Here is a 20,810-nt window from a genome sequence, read left to right on the forward strand (position 1 = left end):
GTTGGTAGTACACTATGGCTTAAACTGCCTATGAGCTATAGCAAAGATAAACTTTCTGAATGTAAAGACTGAAGCGAAGTGTGTGGAAGGAATTAGGTAGCTCTTAGAGCTCAAGATTTGAACACCTGGCATTTTAATATTTTATCCAATTCACCTTCAAAGTATCCCTCCCACATAACTCAAATAGAAATGCTGTTTCTACTTTTCAAGGAAAAATATGAGTTTTAGAAATAAAGAGAGTTCAATAAACATCCCACACTACCAATTAAAGTTGTAAACAACGGTTGGGAAAATGTAAGTTGCTACAGTTACTAATATAAACCAGGAGGTGAAGGTGTTGTCCAAATCTAGTGTTGTACAAATCATGCAACTCTTGATAAGCTTTGAATGGAAATAAAGAGATTTTAATATTGATATCACAGGGCTAATTCAGTAGAATAGGTATGTGATTATTATTTCTTCTCTTATTTAGTAGGTAGATAGAAGCACAAATATTTGATGAATACCACAGAGAAAGTTTGTGGCATGTATCACTCTTATTCTAAAGATCTTAGCTATTCTCAAAAATCTGTTTGATTATTTCCCAGAAATGTGAAATAGAGGGAAGAATACTGTCCGGAAAAAAGAAACAACTGAAGCCTGACTGTGGATCAACTACAACTGCAAAAATTCTCTCTAGTTCACTCATTCATCCACTCTACAAATATTGAGCCCTTACTGTTCCAGGGGGTTGGGATACATCAGTGAATAAAACAGTCTATGATACCCTCATCAATCTCCATTCTTGTTCAGGAGATACAACATAAATAAACACAACAAGTAAATTATATAATATGGTTATACAATGATACACGCTTTAGAAATACAAAATGTAGAACAGGATAAGGGGTTTGGGGAAAGAGGAGTATGGTTGAGGGGCCCATGATAAAACTCTATCATTTACATATAAATGGAAGTCATGTATACATGCATTTTACATAAGTTAGTTTATCTTTAAGGTTCTTTATAATATTAAGACTAAGTAATATAATGATGTTTAAAAGTTCCAGAAATTCTACTCTTGTTCTGTGAAACTTTAAGTGATTAACTTGGGAAGTGCCTGGTACTATGTAGTCACTCAAATTTCTAATGAACCAATCAGTTAAGATATTTTTTAAAATTTTTATTGATTTATTTTTGAGAGAGAGAGAGGCAGAGAGGGAAAGAGAGAGAGGAAGAAGAGAGAGAGGGAGTGGGAGAGCGGCAGAGAGAGAGGGGTACAGAGGATTCTAAGCAGGATCCCTGTGGACAACAGAGACAACCTGATGCAGGGCTTCAATCCACAAACCGCGAAATCATGACTTGAGCTGAAGGCAGACGCTTAACCAAGACTGAGCCACCCGGGCACCGCCCCATGCCCCTGATCAATTAAAATTATCAAGAGTGTTCTGGCAGTGAATAAAAAATGTATGATTTGGTTTTTCAATGATTTAAAATCTCAGGGCGCCTGGATGCTCAGTTGATTAAGTGTCTGACTCTTGATTTCAGCTCAGGTCATGATCTCATGGTTTGTGAGTTTGAGCCCCACATTGGGCTCTGCGCTGACAATGCTGAGCTTATTTGGGATTCTCTCTCCCTTTCTCTCTTCCCCTCCCACGTGCATGTGTGCTCTCTGTTCTTTCCCTTTCTCTATAAAAATAAATAAATTTAAAAAAATCTGTTGCTACATTGACACCATCTAAGATTTCACACAAAAAATAAATATACATATTTCATATCATGCTCTTAGGACAAATTCCCTCAAACATATTGATATATCACTAGGAATTATATCTCATAGCATGTATCAGATGGGTTAATATTTATGTGACTCCCAAGGTATACACTAAGATCTGATTTTTGAATATGGTTATGAGACAGTCAGGGACCTTGGGAACAAGCCCATATGCACCTGGGACACTCCCTGTGGCATGTGACAGTTTTCCCTGCAGAGCAAGCAGGAACCAAGGAGAAAGCCCAGATTGGTTTAAACTCACCTGAGATGGAATAGCCCCCAAATTCAACCTTCTTTCAGCTTTTCCACTCTTCTTAATGTGAAAAAAAACTTGCCCAGAGGTGGAGACTTAACTTGCAAATGAAACACACAATGTACAAAGAAGCAAGTTCTGTCAACTGCACCTGCATGTCTGCTTTCCTGGGATTCGTGGCCCCTACATGGTTAAGTATATTACTGCTTTCCCACCTCAACTCCTTTAAAACTTTCCCTGGCTGTTGTTCTGAGACCTTTGCATGTCTGACACCTGCAGAGATTGTGTCTCCCCTTTGGCTGCAGCTGCTGCCCCAATAAATCCATGCCTGTGCCTTTAAATTTTGGGTCCATCCTTGTTTCTACCGTCACTGGGTCCAAGAACCCAAGCCTGGTATAACAGGTCTATCATTTTTCAGTACAAAGTTTGCTACTGCAAAGACTTCCAGACATAAAAGAACTGTGCCTTAAGGTTATTAAGACATTAAAAAATGGTGACCACATGGGAAATGGCCTACAATAATATAATTAAACTGGGGAAAGTCAAACTGTTTTATCAGTATAACTGATAACGTGCTCCACAGATGGACAGCACAGATAAAACAGAAATGCCCCCAGGCCACTATTGAACAGGAGATTAGTGTCTTTGCACTGCATACATGTGGGGGTCAATTCTATGTTTAAACTGAAGGCAGAAAGAGACTTTTTCTTGAAAGCCATTTTTCTACCATCCATCTAGAAAGCCAGTTTAGCTGAGGGAAGGCAGTGATCATAGAGACTACAATTTAGAGTGTGCCTCAAAGAGAACACCAAAGTTAGAGTATTCCACCAACACCATCAGAACGGATAGAACATACAGAAGCAAAGTAGTAATTTGCAAAGAAATCAGGCGACAGAGATTCAATTTCCCTGGACTTCACTTTGAGTAAATATATTGGTAAATACTAAAGTATCCCAGTGGACATCTATCACAGATCAGGTTTAATGAGAAAGACATGATGTTGGACGGACACAAGGAACTAAACTGGACCCTTTTACTTAGTTAAGGGTCTTAGATTCTCCCACAATCCCCATGAAGTTCAGTGTTGTCTGGAATCTTTTTCCTATATGTGCTTTCCTTCTAGAATACAGTACTACATTCTTCATGCTTTGAATTGACAACGATGCTAAGGTAGGAAGTCTATTGCCTTTGGACAATTTCTATTATTTTTGTACTTGTACTTTTTTAAGTGATCATTTCTGTGAGATTCATAAGATATGAATTCATAAGGTTTTTTTCTAAAAATTAGGTCAACTGTTAACTGGCTTACTGACACTCTCCTGCATCTAATTAACAGATCTGGATAAAAGTGAGAATATACAAAAGTCATTCTGAAAACTCAAAGGTTATGTTAAAAACAAATGATTATCATGGTGATTCACTAGGCATGATAATTTAAAGTGTGAGCAAACACTTATAAGCTACATTCCAGGAGAAATGTATTTTTAAAAGTTGTCTTCAATTTTACATTTTAATGACTAATTATGATCTTTTACATTATCATATCATCTCAGAATGGCCAGTGCATTTACATTTTTCCTGGTATCTAATTTACAGTACCTATGTTACTGATACAGAGAATAAAATATTCAGTCACTCTTACACATGTCTCTCAAAATGTACCTATTATAAATAATAAATTCTTTTTTCTTTTGCAGTTGTTTTTCTAAATGCATTGAATATATTAAGGTTAGGGATGCATTAACCTGAGTACATTAACCTAAAAAATACTTATGCCTAGGGCTTTAGTGTTATGGAGTCTTTGGACCAATTATCACTAGACTTTGGTAAATGAAGGAGGAATTATCAGATCAGATGGAAAATAAAAGGAAACAGTTTTTGGAAACTTCTCTGTGGGGAGAAGTTTAAGAGATTCCAATAAATGTGTCACCAATGATACTTTGATGGAATGGAGATGGTCCTATTAGATCATGTTGTTTTCTAAACCATATAATAAAACTGGAAGAGTGCTGTTCTAATAGAAGCTATTTCAGCAGGGTTGGAAGGTAACTGCCTTGTCCCTATCTCCTAGCAACTCCTCTTTCTCAGGTCACCTCCACGAAGAAGGTGGGAGGATCATTGTCCAGTGTTTGCAAATATATGGCATCTGTGATTCAGGCTGACCCACTGTAAACTAGTCTCAGTCCAATATAAAAAGACAGATGTATTAAAATAAAGGAATAATGGAGAAATATTGCTCAAGGACTACTATATTAAGACTTAGAACCAAAGAATTTACTACATACTCTGGTCAAAGATGGCCACTCTTCACAACCTTTGGCAACTCAAGTATTATCACTGTGTTTGATTTAGAAAACTAAAGTGGGCACAGTTAATTAAGAGTAGGTGCATTTTTCTTTTTTTCTTTTCTGTCCCCCCCCCCCCCCCCACTTTTTGGCTAATTTCAACACAATGAGGAATAAACAACAGCAATTTGAGTTTTCACTAATTATGGCTTTCAGTCTTTCTCCTCTGCCACTTAATGACATTTCAGGCATATTGTAAATTTCTCCAGTTTGGTTATTAGAAGCCTGTCTAGTTTATAACTTTGTCAGAATAAATTCAAATCTCCTCTCTTCCTCCCTCTTTTTCCACACGCAGACTTGTGGTGGGTCATTGGGCCTATTCAAAGACTCATGATCAGTACCAAGAGAGGTTTTTGGCACTGTAAGGCTTCCTTGACACAAACTTTGGGATTTAGTTGCCAACTTCTGGACAACAAGACAAATGCCTTTGAATGTCCTGTTACACGTAAATAATATACATACAGCATGGTGCCCCCCAAATATTCCATTTACAGCACACTTCTGTAAACCTTTATGTCCCTCCATTCTCATCCATGTTCATTTTACCTCCACCCCCCAAGACAGACAGCAAACACGTAACACCAAAGACAAATTGGATTACCATGACTGTTACATCTGGACGTTTCCACGAGCCTGCCATTTTGGTCGTAGCATGCCATTGCTTGGTAACGATATCCTTGACCACATTCCTTGATATCTCCTTGTGCTTTCATTCCCAGCAACACTTCCACTTTCCCCTCTGGTAAAATGCAGTCTGACCAGTTCCCCACAGGCTGTGCATTATACTTGTCACAAGGACAATACTGAGTCTCAATCAGGGGGTACAAATGAGAATTTTTACATTTTTCCTTCTTTTTACTTTTTCCTGTGAAGAAATTTAAGTTGGAAAATATCATTATTAATTTCAAGCATCCCTAATTTTCCTCCTTCCCTAAAGTTCCTTTCTCCATTTTTAACCATACTCAACAGTAGCCTATTAATGAAAGCTATTTTCTCACTCCACAGTGCTTGCTCTGTAGCCTGTTATTAGTCCTGAGTGCTTTGCATAGTAAATTTTTTCTTATTTTCTCATTTCAAAATAGCCATTTCGCAAAAGGCATTAACTGTTGTGCTGAATTTTATACTCTTTGATTAAAATCCTTCCAAATGCTCATGTGCTTTCAGTGAAGGTAATTGCATAAATCATTCCTTTATGTTATGTGCCAAAATATGAAATGGAGAGAGAGTCACTGCACTGGACTGCACAGCTTTTTTGTTAATTCCAACTAGATACTATGGTTATGTAGGATTACAATTCAGAAAATGAGATTTTGATATTTACTTTTCTAGTCATTACCTTGCATCTTTCATTATGACTGAAGAGTAATCATTTTCGCATACTTGGTGATCACTGTAGTAAATAATATTCAATAATATTCACAGTGAAGATATTTAGTGTCAGAATAAAAATACTAGAAATGGTTTGCATGTAAATCTAAATAAATTCCCTTTTAAAATAAAAAAAATATGAGCTTGAGAAATGGCATATTATTTTAACATAATCACATTTCTATTAAATATTTATTACATTATGCCCTATATCATATGACATATCACATCATATATCACATCATATATCATAATACTATTTAATTATATCACACATAATTGCCTATGTCATACATACATTTATCTCTAACTTTCGTAAGGAATCTTACGTAGTTTTCAACAGTCTTCATTAGGACAGGTGGTTCACTTTATAACTTTTAAATTCTGAACAGTTTACTGGCACCAATATTTGCAGGTTTCTTTTTGCCACTGACAGTATTTTGGAATGCACCAGGTTTAGCTCAGTATGATAGCTCCTGTTCTTCCTCATTATATTACTGCTTTTTGTCATTGTGACTGCCTTTTAAGATGCGGTTTTCAGATACAGAATTAATGTCATATTCCTCTTCTAGGATAAGAAAGATAATCAGGCTCTGACAGTGAGAATGGGTAAAGAAAACGAAGTGGCAACCTTTCCTTTTGTTCTCCAAGCACTTCACAATCTGTAGGCAATCCACCAAAAGTACCGTTTAAACCAAAAAAATAATCTCCCTATTGTATAGGAAGACAGTTCAATTTTCAAGGTTACCTTTTCTTTCCTCTAAAAGTACACAGCATGTCTGTCACTGCCAACTTACATTAAAATACACACACGAATCCACTGGCATATTAAGTATCCGTATTCCAGCAGTAAGGCACAGCCACGCATTTTCCAAATACACTGTCAGAACTCTCTTGGTCTAACTTTTAATGTGTTTTCTAACTTAACACGTGTTGGCTTTTGCATCCCAATTATTCTTACCAACAATAGCACGCTTTCTGGTCCTAACTGCACCGCAGTCTCCATTGCATGAGGAAAACTTGGACCAGCTGGTAAACTGACAGTCATCTTGGCAGGGGATCTGGCAGGCTTGGGTGAGAGCTGGCACGGGTCCCGCATACCAGAGGCATTCATGGATGCCAGCCTGTCCTCCATCTTGCTTTCGACAAGTAATAGCTAAAGGAAAAGCATAAAGCTGTTTAAAATAAGTCTGAATATGTTTAATTATCCTACAATTTCAGAGTTAACCTGACATTTCCTCATGCAGTCAGAGGAATCCTCTTTTTTTTGTTTTTATTTTTTTTTTCAGCGTTTATTTTTATTTTTGGGACAGCGAGACACAGAGCATGAACGGGGGAGGGGCAGAGAGAGAGGGAGACACAGAATCGGAAACAGGCTCCAGGCTCTGAGCCATCAGCCCAGAGCCTGACGCAGGGCTCGAACTCACGGACCGCGAGATCGTGACCTAGCTGAAGTCGGACACTTAACCGACTGCGCCACCCAGGCGCCCTGAGGAATCCTCTTTTAATTCTGGTAGTGGTGTTTCTAATAATCACAGTAGTCATTAAATTGATCCTTTAGGTTTTTGTTGTTATTGTTGCTGTTGTTGTTGTTTAAATAACAGCCCTTAATGGTTTCTGTGACACAAAAAAGCATGTGTGTGTGTGTGTGTGTGTGTGTGCACGCACACACACACACACACAGACATTTAGCAGTCTTTATTAGACGCTATTAAGGATTTCGAGTCCTTATATTTAGAACTTAATTATTTAAGAGACAAATTGGTCCTGGTAATAGTTTATGTTAAACACAGGCTATTCACAGAGGTACAGGGAGACACCATGTAACTCCAATAGTTGTTTTTATATCATTGGTTTCTCTAGGATTTCTATATAGAAGGGTCTTAGTGGCAGCAAATTGGAAGGTTTGGGTGAGGAGTTGATGCTTATGGAACTCATCCTGTAGCTGCATTTGCATGGAAATCATGTACTTTTACGACACTGGAAGTTTGCTGGGATGGCTCTGGAGTGGTTAATAGGGAGAGGGGGCAGTGTCCCAGTCCCTCATCTCCTCAGTCTACAAGTTCTTCACATGCATGAATATCAACCACGGATTCAAAAATAAAACAAAAACTTTTGGCAATCTTAATTTCTCAAGTCATAACTGACATTTCTACAATTACATATATGCCCTAAAAATGGTCAAATAATTTTAATTCATATGTATTATTTCCTCCAAGGTACTGTCCTACTGGATTTTTTTTTCAACGTTTATTTATTTTTGGGACAGAGAGAGACAGAGCATGAACGGGGGAGGGGCAGAGAGAGAGGGAGACACAGAATCGGAAACAGGCTCCAGGCTCTGAGCCATCAGCCCAGAGCCCGACGCGGGGCTCGAACTCCCGGACCGCGAGATCGTGACCTGGCTGAAGTCAGACGCTTAACCGACTGCGCCACCTAGGCGCTCCCCTACTGGATTTTTAAAATCACATCATATTTTATTGTTTATTGAACATAGCTGTAAAATAGCTTTAAGGTATCAAGTTCTTAAGGAAAAAGACCAAGTGATGTTTTAAAGTCCCCTTTCTCTGTCATTTTCTCCCATTGGTTTTAAAAATATTTTATTCATTTATTGAGCAAGTAGACAAAACAGTTAGATGGTCCTACAGGTGACCTCCTTGAACTAGCTTACATGGCCCCAAACTGATTTGGTGGCCCTTTCGGGTTTATGGATTAGGCTGGAACTTGATCTCTGCCCTGCTCAGGACTCTATTCATCATGAAACTAAGGTAAATAAGCCTGACATTATGACCCTAAATTATAGTTAGGGCACAGAGCGTCCCAGGTTCGACAACACTCTCCAAATCTGTATTGTGAAACTTAACACCTAGTGTGATGGCGTGTCTACAAGGATAGAACGGTTAGCAAGGGAAGACTTTCTCTGTGTAGGTGAATACAAGTTGTCACAACTGGTGCAGGAAAATTTACATAATTGTTCAAAAGTAGGTGAGCACTCATCTATTTCTTAGCATAGATACCTCTTCATGTAATGTGCACAACACTGAAAGGGCCAATTTGTATGAAGAGGACAGGGGTCCCTGAACTTTAAATACATGAAAACTTGGTAGAGTAAACAGTAGTGGCAGTTATGAAAGTTATGTGACAGGAGAAGGCAACAAGTGCCCCTAAGAGACTCTCACCAATGAGGCGAGGAGTTGTCTGGTGCTCTGTGTTTATCATAGTGGCCTGCCAGCAGTTCTCAGGTCAGGCTGAAGATTATAATCACCTGGATAGCTTCTGAGAAACGTCCATGCCCTTCCCAAACTCAAACATTCTGATTAATTGGTTGAGGACAGGGTCCTGGGCATGAGCATCTTTTTATCTTTAAAAAAAAATGTTAATGTTTATTTCTTTTTGAAGGGCAGGGAAGGAGTAGAGAGAGAGGGAGACACAGAATCTGAAGCAGGCTCTAGTTTCTGAACTGTCAGCACAGAGCTCGATGTGGGGCTTGAACTTACGAGCTGTGAGATCATGACCTGAGCCAAAGTTACATGCTTAACCAATTGAGCCGCCCAGGTGCCCCATGAGCATCTTTTTAAAAGCTCCTTGATGATTCAAATATGCAGTGTATCAAGACTGCCATTCTAGCAGGTGATGTATTTCCATGTGTGTCAGAAACACCCAGAATACTATAAAAGTTGAAGATTCTCAGATTCATCCCAGAGGTCCTGAATGAGATTTCTTTGTATGGGGTCAAGGAACATGTATTTTTTTTTTCTCCAGGTCGCTTGGATGTTTCTTCTGCATATTTAAATTTAAGACCCACTAGCTTGAGTAGTAAAGGCATAAGGAAAGGGTCTGGCTGAGATTTGGGGCTAAGACTGAAAGTGCTTTGGTACTCAATCACCCTGGTACTGTGCCAAGGTTGGGAAACAATGGCCTAGCATGAGCAAAAGAACTAAGGGAGTGGAGTTCAAGGAGACTTGCACAAGGAGTGAACCAAAACAGCATCTACATAGTTTGGAAGAATGTTATCTGTGGATTGGCACTGGAGGAGTGCCCATGAAGTGGTATATTAATGATGCGACTTTGTAGTTTGCTGCCACGTGGATGCAGAGTTGATTCCTTAAATGCTGTACACTTAGTATCTCTGACAGTTTGTTCCAACGATGCTTAAGAGGAAGGACTGACAAAGAGGACGATAGTAGACATTTTACTTATCAGGATATGCAGGAATCTCAAGAATGATTAATTTGGAACATAAGAAATTTGGCCATATCAGAACTCTAAGCTGGAAAGAGGTTCACACTGTTTATGATAAAAGAAAATTACAAAACTAAATTTGGATTCTTTGAAATAACACGACTTTTATCTACTTACCCAATTTGACCCTCTGAAACAAAGACTTGAATAAAAATCTTTTGAGAAGCTAAATTGCCTTAGGTTCTCCATTAAGCATCTCCTTCTAAGGTTCTCCCAGAAATTTTATTTCAGAATTGCTCTATTATCACCAAAAAAGTACCCCTCAAATAAAACCATTACCAACACAACTCCAGAAACAAACTAGTTTTTGTGCAGATCTACACTATTTGCATACATCTGAAGTCCTTTTCCCCATACACCTTAAGTATTTCAATCAGTTGAAAAGAAAAAAAAAAAGTAAAATTTCCATATCTGTTCTCAGAAACCCATTCAGCATTCTGCTTCCCTTATCTGAGATTTTAGACAGTGTAATTTGAATGAATTACTCATGTAATGTTATCTAAACAAGTAGCAACAGCAATATTTGTACAATATATTGAAAATTTATCATACATCTCAACTTGCTTCTATTCTAACTTAGAGGAAACACAACAATTCAAGCACAGAAATGTAATCTGAAATGAACTTCCTGCTATTAGGGTGAGGAAAATACAAGTGTTTGGAAAGGAAACCATCTGGTCTCTCAGTTTTATAAACCTTAAAACTCATTTCTAAGATACTGAAACCAGGGTGGTTTTAACTGTAGAAAAACATGTATCACATTAAACATGGTTTCCTAGCATACCAGGAAGCTACATATACCCAGACAGTTGTATCTGAATTTACAGGTGTAGGGTGTATATCTTGTGTATAATGATTATGCAAGTTCTCCTTTGGGCTGAGGTCTTGTTAGCAAAGATGGGCCAAAGTCCATGCTAATTCACCATTAAAGCTTCTCAGTGAGTTCAGCAAATATCAAAATGATTATTTTAAGGTAAAATTCTACATTTAACTCTATGTTGATTATACCCATATATTTTATTTATAATTTTATTTTCTTTATATGAAGCACAGCAATTTTTACTAAAGTGTCTTGCTTCCAGCAGGCTGCTTCCAGCAGGCTGAAAGCCTGGGAGACATCTGTGTACCTGCCTTAGGCCAGGCAAGCTCAGCCCATCAATATTGAGGGAGTGATGGAAAGGTAAGTAAGTAAGAGTTTCTTCAACAAATAAATGCTCTGGAAAAAGGAGCTAGAACTGTTAGATTAAAAGCTATTCAACAACCAAATGCAAGGTGGAGACCTTTATGAACCCTGGTTTGAACAAACTGTGAACATTTTTGAGACAATGGGGGAAAAATCAGACATGGCATTAATATAGATGATATTAAAAAACTATTGTTAACTTTGTTTAATGTTACAATAATACTATTGTTATGTTAAAAATGATTTATGGATGATCTATATCTTATCTGGGAATTGCTATAAAATATTCCAGCAAAAGCTTTGTAAGTGCGTGAGAAATGGCAGATGACCAAGAATGGCAACATGTTAGAAACTACTGAAGTGGAGTGAGTGAAGACTACACTAGCAGTGCTCATTATATTTAGTCTTACTAGTTTTGTGTCTCTTTGAAACTTCTCATAAATTTAAATAAAAAAAATTAATCAGTTGAATAAGTAAAGTCAATTTTAGAATGTTTTCATGTAGGTTGAATTTTGAGCCATGCTTTAAAGAGGAGAATAATCAAGGTTCCTGGAATGAAAGGGAATACATAACATTGGTTTGAGCTAAAAGGACACGGATATCTGTGTTATGCATATATGACTATGTAAATGGGATGTTACCGATGCAGCTGTGAATAAATCTAACAGAATTCTGAATGTAGTTGCTCATCTTCATTTCGTTGAAGAGGAATGAAACTCCCTTATTATTCAGGATGCACAAAATAAAAAGGAGTTCTCTTGGTCTGTGGATTACCCTTCAGCAGGCAAGACCATGTCATTTCATTTGAATCATCAGAGTGAAATAAATTACTAGATCTAAAATGTGCACATAGAAGTTCATTACAGGAAACAGAAGAAGATCAATGCCCTGGTGCAGTGAAAGCTGCTGGATTATATGTAAACAAAGAGTTCAAGGAGCTATGAGATGTTATTTGGTAAATTGAGTAATATTAACATGGTTTACCTCACAACAGCGGCATCTGGGCAGCATTAGAGACAGAACATGTTCAGCTGATTGAATGATTAGAAGAGTGATTTTTTTTTTCCTATAGTGTTAATGAAAAAAAAAATGGCCAAAGTGAGAACGAATCATGTAGAAATGAAAAAGAAAAAGCTTAATGTGAGTGAAAGCTGGTTACCGAGAGACCTAATTGTGCTTAGAAATAAGACCAAACCCATAAATAATGCAAGAGGGCTCCAGTTGTTTACTAGGTGGCTGTAATGATCCTGGGCTTTCTCTGTGTAGAAAAGATTTTCACTGACAAGTCTGCCAAAATATTTTCTAATTACAACTCGTGAATAGAACTCCGGCAGAATGGAAAGAAATGTACTTTTTTTGGTATTGATCCCAAATAGTTACCAATGATTCCTCTGTCTCATTGAGGCTAATAATACATGTGAATGTATGTGAAAGTCCTTGAATGAGGACTTACTGGAAGTAATAGTCAGCTCCCAATGGAGTAGGTCAGGAGAGGGACCTGAGAGGGGCTAACTAACTGCATTGCAACAAATGCAGCACTGAGCAACCATTGTAGACACATCACAGTATCAAGCTTATTTTACGAGCTATTTAAAAAAAAATACACATGCTAATAATAATTTTATGATGGGGCTCTTGCAGAGATATAAAACAAAACCCAAATCCCCAAATCAACTAGGATGCTAATATTCATAAGAAATTAAAGCAAAGCATTTAAATACAGAAATAATTCTAGAGTTAAAAAAAATAGTTTTGTAAATAAAAAGCACTCTAAGTGTATAAAAATATTGGGTGGTAACTAATATGTATATCAACCAGAAATAGATTTTTGAAATCATATCTCCGCAAAATTTCTTTTTTTTAAAAAAAAATTTTTTTTTTCAACGTTTATTTTTGGGACAGAGAGAGACAGAGCATGAACGGGGGAGGGGCAGAGCGAGAGGGAGACACAGAACCGGAAACAGGCTCCAGGCTCTGAGCCATCAGCCCAGAGCCTGACGCGGGGCTCGAACTCACGGACCGTGAGATTGTGACCTGGCTGAAGTCGGACGCTCAACCGACTGCGCCACCCAGGCGCCCCCGCAAAATTTCTTTTAAAAAAAAGTTTATTTATTTATTTTGAGAGAGAGTATGTGTGTAGGAGGGGCACAGAGAGGGAGACAGCAGCAATCACAAGCAGGCTCTGCATTGTCAGCTTGGGGAGCCCAATGTGGGTCTTGAATTCATGAACCTGTGACATCATGACCTGAGACAAAATTAAGAGTTGGACATCTAACTGACTGAGCCGCCCAGGCACCCCATCTGTAAAATATCTTTAAAGCAAGTTCCTTTGCTCTTTGAGTTAGGTTGAGCTTTCCTTTTTCCTACCTAGTTCTTTTTCCACTTTCATTTTTTTCTTCTCATTGCGTAACAATCTCTGAAAATCAAGACATTAATGTGTAATGTAATCTGAGATAAATTAACGCAGATATTCTGGGCCTAACCTTGATAATGCCTCTAATATGTAATCTTTTAAAAAGAATAAAGTGGGCCAGAGTTGAAGTAAAGGGGTAATGCCCAGGGCATCAATATAGCTTAAGCCACTTGATTTAAGCACAATATTTAGCATATCTGTTCATAAAAAATAACTTCATTAGACTTTAGTTATATACTTACATTTCACATTCTACAAAATCATTTAGATTTAATTCTGGTAGAGGGAGAATTAGAACTTCCTCCCCAACCCCCACCCCGATTTTCCCTTCATAAACTTTAAGCAACAGATGATTCAGGACCAAGAGGGTCTCTGCCATATAAGGCATATTACTAAAGAGTTTTTTCTTTTTGTGATCTATTTGAGAATACATCTGGAATCCTACTGGATTCCACATAAAGGGAGTGACATCAGATCTTAGTGACAGGTCAACATTATAATGAACATTCCTTGGCAGGCAAGGATGCAGAGGGGGTGGGGGATTAGGATAGGTAGGCTCAACCCTGGGAATTATTAACCATATTTCCATCTAACCATAGTTCCATAGGAAGTACACTTGGTAGGAGACAGCATGAAGATCAACAAGGAGTTTGAACAAGAGCAAATCTGAGGTTATTTTTATGAAATCTCAGCATCTAACCTATGATACATTTGCATCATACTCTTGGTATAAATGTGTCATAAGATAATAAACACTGGAATAATACATATGCATTTTAAATAGTACTAATTAACATAACCCCTTAGGGAAGTTTAGAGAAAAAAATAAATTGTCCAAAACTGTCATTATTATGAGCCATGTATTTAATTTTGAATGCAAGTCTAATAGTAACTCTAGCTACAGCTATTATGGCTACGTTTCAATGATATAGTCACTGACCAACTGGTAAAAGTTAGCTTTCTAAATGTTATCCAAACAGCCGACATACGAGTAGAGAGAAGAGAGTAAAAGTTACTGTTCTATTAAATGTTTATACACAAGTGACTCAAATAGTATAAAGCAAGGATAAGCTGTCTATTCACTTAAAGATTAGAATGTGAACATAATTTCATGTTACTTCTATTTTCTATATTGACAATATTATAGGAAAGATGCCCATTTCAAAGGCCCTCTAACATTTAAGAATGATTTAATTTTTAAGGTAGACAAATATGGTCTATTCCTCCTTCAAAATATCTCTTTCTCCTCTATTTCTCATACCATTAGATAAAATTTCTTAGATTTCATCATTCCCAATATTTAAAGCTTTGCTAAAATTCATCACTACGTCTAATTCCCTATTGCAAAAATGTTCCTTCTTCCTCTCCTCAGCCCTCTCCTGATATTCAAATCCTCCTGAGTGTGGCCTTTGGCCTCTAACTCATTCATAGGAACAATAGATAAACTGCTCAATGCACTATTCCCCACAAATACAGATTTTATTTCGTGCCTTTCTTTTGCTTATGTCATCCTAGATTCAAATGTCATTTCCTCTGTCACTATACCCTATCAGTGTTTACCTCTTTTTATGTTTTCTTACTTCTTTAGTGGTTATTGTGTATACACATTATTAATGTATTACTAATATGCTTAGAACCAAAATCACATATGCCCTTAGTATATTTCCCACCATTAAGAAATAAACACAAAATATTTATCATATACTTTTATTCTCTTGACAGCCTGGGCCCACTACCACATAGGCAACAAGCAACATGTAGCAGGTACTCAACAAATACTAGTTTTATGAAAGAATAAATTGCACTGAACGATATTCAGGAAGTTTGAACTGGCTTTTAGGGACTGGTGTTAACCTGTTTTAACAGCTTTGTGAGACAGCTATATCAACAAACTGACACTTGTGTATAGTGGGATAGACATTTTATTTAAAGACAATGCCCTTCATTATTGCTGTGGACTTAACAGTGTCCTCCAGAAATTCATATGTTGAGGCCCCACTCCCCAATGTGATAGCACTTGGAGAAATAGCTTTGGGGAAATAATTAGGCATAAATGAGGTCTGGGTCCATATATGAGATTAGTGCCACTGTAAGGAAAGACCAGAGAGCTTGCTCTCTCTCTCTGTCATGTGAGGACATAGCAAGAAAATGATCGTCTCCAAGTTAGAAAGAGAGACCTCACCAGGAGCTGAATGGGCTAGCAACTTGATTTTGTACTTTCCAGCCTGCAGACTGTGAGATATAAATTTTTATGTTTAAGCCACCCAGTCTATGGTGTTTTGTTACAGCAGCCTAAGAAGACTGAAACACAAAGTTTTAAGCATTTATTTTATAGGGGATTTCTAATGTTTTTATAGATACACTTAATAAACAAAGACAATATTCTGTTTGTAACAGAGTAGCAAATTCAATTTAGAGAAGACTGGGTGAAAATTATGTGATTGTGGGAATGCTTGATACAAAATTTTCCCTCACCATTATTTCACTTTTCCTTTCAAATGTAATGGGATTGGGTCATAAATAGGCACATAAATTCCAATGTACTTTTCAAATTTTCAGAGCATATCAATTTTCTTTCAAAGCACTTTATGTTATGATGTAATGGTTCTGAAATATATAGAATGTAGCCTTTGTCAAGACTACATTTATGTGGTTGGAATAGAATTCTCCTATCCTCTTCCATCTGTGTCATGCTAAGTCATTTCTGACTAAGGCTGATTTTGACTAATTTGCTTTACAGTGAGCGTTGAAGCTGGGATGGTAAGCAGTTATAGTTAGTTACTTGTTCAAGAGACTCTGGGAACATAACTGCTGCCCAAATCTTTTGCAATGTATCAACACAGATAATTCCTACAATGAGAACAACTATGCTATTAATAGCAAAAATGAAACTCTGTCCATAATGGCCGCTTTATTCTTAACAGTTGGCTAAAAGATAGGAGTAGGTGACTGGAACAGAGGAAACCTTGGACGGTTGGCTTGTAAGCTGGCAAAATAGAATTTAGAGTTTTATTTTTCTACTACTGTGCAAGGTTCAAATCATTTGAGAAAATCTGAATCATAATAGGTGATTTTGTAAGTGTTCTGCTGAGTGGTACATACCATATGAGACACACATTCTTTCCTTTCTATGTATACTTAGTAAATTAACTTTTTTTTTAATTTGTTAATGTTTATTTATTTTTGACAGAGAGACAGAGTACGAGCAGGGGAGGGGCAGAGAGAGAGAGAGAGAGAGAGAGAGAGAGAGAGAGAGAGAGAGGAAAACACAGAATCTGAAGCAGACTCCAGGAGCTGAGCTGTCAGCACAGAGCCCGACACAGGGCTGGAACTCATAAACTGCAAGATCATGACCTGAGCCAAAGTTGGACATTCAACCAACTGAGCCACCCAGGTGCCCCCAGTAAATTAACTATTAATGTCCAGTTCTTGGATATGACTGACCATCTAGACAGGGGAATTATGAGGGATTTCTCATTTGTCTTCCATATCTCATGTATAATCTGGTTTTAACTTTTTAAAAAAAGTTTTTACTAATAAAGTTTTAGAGCCAAGTTTTTATTCCTACACCCCTACAAAGAATGCTATAATTTCATTCTAAAAGTATTTTACCACTGCGATAGTGTTTAAAGTCTACGACTCTCGTATCTAAAATAGTTACTTTATTGTTGAATTGAATGAAAAAACTTCTTCCCAAGTGACCAGAAAAACTTCAGGGATTTTCTGATCTTGAGTAATGACTGTACTATTAGAAGTTGTGACTATATTACTGATTACATGGCTTCAGAGTTTAGGTCAGCAAACTTTTTCTGTAAAGGGCTTGCTAGTAAATATTTTTGGCTTTGTGGACCATATGGTTCATGTCACAACTGCCCAACTTTGTCTCATTTCCACGGTAGCAGCCTAGACCATAGATAAAGAAATAGGTGCAGCTGTGTTCCAATAAACCCTTAAATGCCAAAACAAAACAAAACAGCAACAACAAAAACCAGGCCATGGGGTAGATTAGATGCACAGACCACTGATTGCTGACAACTGGTCTAGACCAATAATTTGATAAAAGCCATGAGATAAAAATTTCTATCTTTAGAATCATAGAGTGGTAAAGTTAGCAATCTCATATTTTAGTTCATATGTTGTCATTTCTAAGCCAAGCAAGGGAACAGTAGGTTGAAGCTAATATCATTAAAGGTCTTTGGGTAAGAAGAAATGCTTAAAGAGTATACAAATGCAAACAGATTAGAGAAATGGAAAATACAATAACTCTTTTTCCTTCTGTATATAAAATATTGTAGAAATCTTAGCTTCTCCTTGGGCTTCATCAAATTCTTTTATGGAAATGTCACTCAAATTTCTACTGGCTGTCCTAAGCAATCTCTGTAGAGACTTTTGAACATTTTAATACATACTCTGATATTTCCAGTTGGTTCCCCTGCCATCATCTCTAATGCACAATATAAAATATCCATATGATCATATCTTTTTTAAGTCTATTCATTTATTTTAAGAGAAAGAGCAAGCTTGGGGAGGGGAGAGAGAGAGGGAGAGAGAGAATTCTAAGTAGGCTCCATGCTGTCAGTGCAGAGCCTTACCCAGGGCTCAATCTCACGAACCATGAGATCATTACCTGAGCCGAAATCAAGAGTTGGATGCTTAACTGACCGAGCCACCCCAGTGCCCCTCCACATGATCATCTTTGACTCATTTATTTCTATCTCTGCTTCTACAGTCTGCCACTAAGTGCTAAAGTTCTTTTCCTCTACTGTGTGTTGAAATCTACTTACTTTTGTCCATTCCCACTACTGATTCCAGTCTAAGCCCCTATTACTGCAGCCTCACATTATACGACAGTGTCCAGCTGGCATCCAGACCCACATGTCTTATCTTTCTAGCTTAGTCTGTACATGCTGACAGATTAAACAGTGCTTTCATCAGGTCCTTGCATCTACCACTTATTGAACAAGGTCTAAAATACTAAACAAGATTTTGACATTTACAGCCTCCTACAAAATCACCCCAGGTTGTAGCTCACATCTCTGGAGCTTCCACCTACCTACTTTTTCTGTGAACACATTTAATGTTTTTGCTTTTTCTTTCCCCAAATGCTTAGCTTGTATAATTGATCTTATCTCCTCTCCTTTCTATTTATTCTAATGCTACGGTACAAGACAAGTCTCAGCCTTCTTTAGGTCTTTCTTAAGCCCTTTAGTTTCAAATGGCTGCTTTTGCAATGGGTTAAGTTTCAGTCTTTCACCGGTGATACCATTTCCCTAACCAAATGGAAGCTCCCTGGCTTAAACATATGCATTCCTTCCTGACACATGTGGCTCTTTCTATACAGTCTTCTGAATTCAATCATGGTTGAATGAATGACCAACTAGAAAGTCTGCTGTACAGGACAGGATGGGGTAGCTTCTCTATAGTCCTTGCTGATTGATGCTAATCCTGACCATACAATTATTTGAATCATCAAAAGACAGCACCAGTTGGCATTTAGGTCTCTGATCAGGTAAGAACAAAAAGGAAAATAGCAAGAAACTGATAGGTTGATCAGGCAGAGTTCTGAAAACAGCCTTGACCATCAAAGGAGGAAAATTCTGCCTTTTTGCCACTAGCAAAAGATATTTCTCTACTCCTAATTCTCCTCATTGCAAGTTTCTGTAGGAATATAGACTCTAACAATCTTTAATCTACCAAGGCAACAAAGAAAAAGGCTATCTTCACATGGAAGTTAAAGGGTTTCTTCTGAATGTATTGATGCAGAAATGATTTGTTACAATGCAACTTTCTCTTCCCAGATATCCTGGAAATAGAAAAGATTGTTGATGTAGAGTAAGAAGTCTGACGAGTATACCGAGATTAGAAAACATTATATAAGTATAGGCAGATGAAGAGGCACCAGTAACGGGAAAGCAAGAATGGAACGACCAGAAAGGCAGGAGACAGTAGCACTGAGGAAGCTGAAGGCCCCATTACCCAGGAGGAAGAATGAACAGAGGTTTTCAGATATGGATATGAGATGATCGCCAGTAATCACAGAAAGAACAGTCTTTATGCAGATTGTGTGTCAAAAACCAAAAGGCCCATGTTAAAATGGCTGCATTAATGCCAACAATGACCTCTGTGCACATTCCCTGGGGCCATGACCTAGCAGGAAGGGTAAAGAGTTAACACTGAAGGAAGACTTACTATGTACAAAATGCTGTGGGGATCGTTATGCCCTCAGCCTCTGGGGGAGGAAATGAATGAACCACAGTTGTGTAGTGGTTAAGGAAGAGTTTGGAACTGGAGCTGTTTTCACACTTGTGCTGCTTTTACCCTATCTTGGATTTCCTCCAGTGGTGTTCTATAGAAATTCATCTGTTTTGCCTAACTTAATTTCACACTTCGATCCTTGTGCATTACGTGTGCATAGATTATAGAATATCAAAAGTGGAAAAACCCTGAAAGATCATTTGGTCCACCCTCTTTTCTTTTTCTTTTCCTCATCTAAATTAACTGAGACCCAGGAAGGTGAAGGGATGAGCAAGCCTTATCCTGTGTTCGTGAAAGAACGAGACTAAAACTCATGTTTCCTGATTTCCCTACTCAAGTCTGTTATATTATAAACTCTATGTGGGGCCTGAGTTGCATGCAGTTGTATGCCTGACTCAGAAGGAATGAGCAAGGTAGAACAAGAAGGCCTTGTATCACTCAATTTCTCGATGAATGGTTTGAAATGGGGAGAACGACTTTCAATTCTAAATACCTAAGGCTCTATAACTATAACAGAGACAGTTATGTTTGAGCCACTGCTGATGGTGGAGGATAAATAAGGAAAATTAAGCATGTGAAATAAAGTTCTAAAAATCACTAGGTAGTTAGCATTATTTATAAGCTAAATTTTATGTTTCAAATAAAGATTTCTAAAAGGATGATGATAAAAATAGAAGATTTTATCAAAAAGGAGCTTTTTATCTCAAATTTAAAAAGCAATCCAGGGTGCCTGGGTGGCTCAATCAGCCAAGCACCTGACTCTTGATTTCAGCTCAGCTCATGATCTCAAGGTTCATGAGTTAAAGCCCTGTGTCTGGCTCTGCAGTGACAGTGTGGAGTGTTCTTGGGATTCTCTCTCTGACCCTTTTTCTCTGCCCTTCCTTCTAAAAAAAAAAAAAAAAAAAAAAAAGCTAGTCAAGATGGCGGCGTAGGAGGACGCTGGGCTTACCGCACGTCCTGCTGATCACTCAGATTCCACCTACACCTGCCTAAATAAC

General features: G+C 37.7%; 1 protein-coding gene across 3 annotated transcripts in view; it reads right to left on the reverse strand.

Moving 5' to 3' along the window:
• THSD7A (thrombospondin type 1 domain containing 7A) overlaps positions 1-20,810 on the reverse strand; it is a 438,927-nt gene that overhangs the window by 61,674 nt on the left and 356,443 nt on the right. For all 3 annotated transcript variants that reach the window (XM_043588979.1, XM_043588977.1, XM_043588978.1), the window contains 2 exons: positions 6,681-6,875; positions 4,953-5,216 (listed from right to left, as the gene is read on the reverse strand). In XM_043588979.1, coding sequence (XP_043444914.1) covers positions 4,953-5,216; positions 6,681-6,875 — 459 coding nt within the window. The remainder of the gene's footprint in view (positions 1-4,952; positions 5,217-6,680; positions 6,876-20,810) is intronic.

Source organism: Prionailurus bengalensis, chromosome A2, assembly GCF_016509475.1.
Source record: "Prionailurus bengalensis isolate Pbe53 chromosome A2, Fcat_Pben_1.1_paternal_pri, whole genome shotgun sequence".
Lineage (NCBI taxonomy): Eukaryota > Metazoa > Chordata > Mammalia > Carnivora > Felidae > Prionailurus > Prionailurus bengalensis.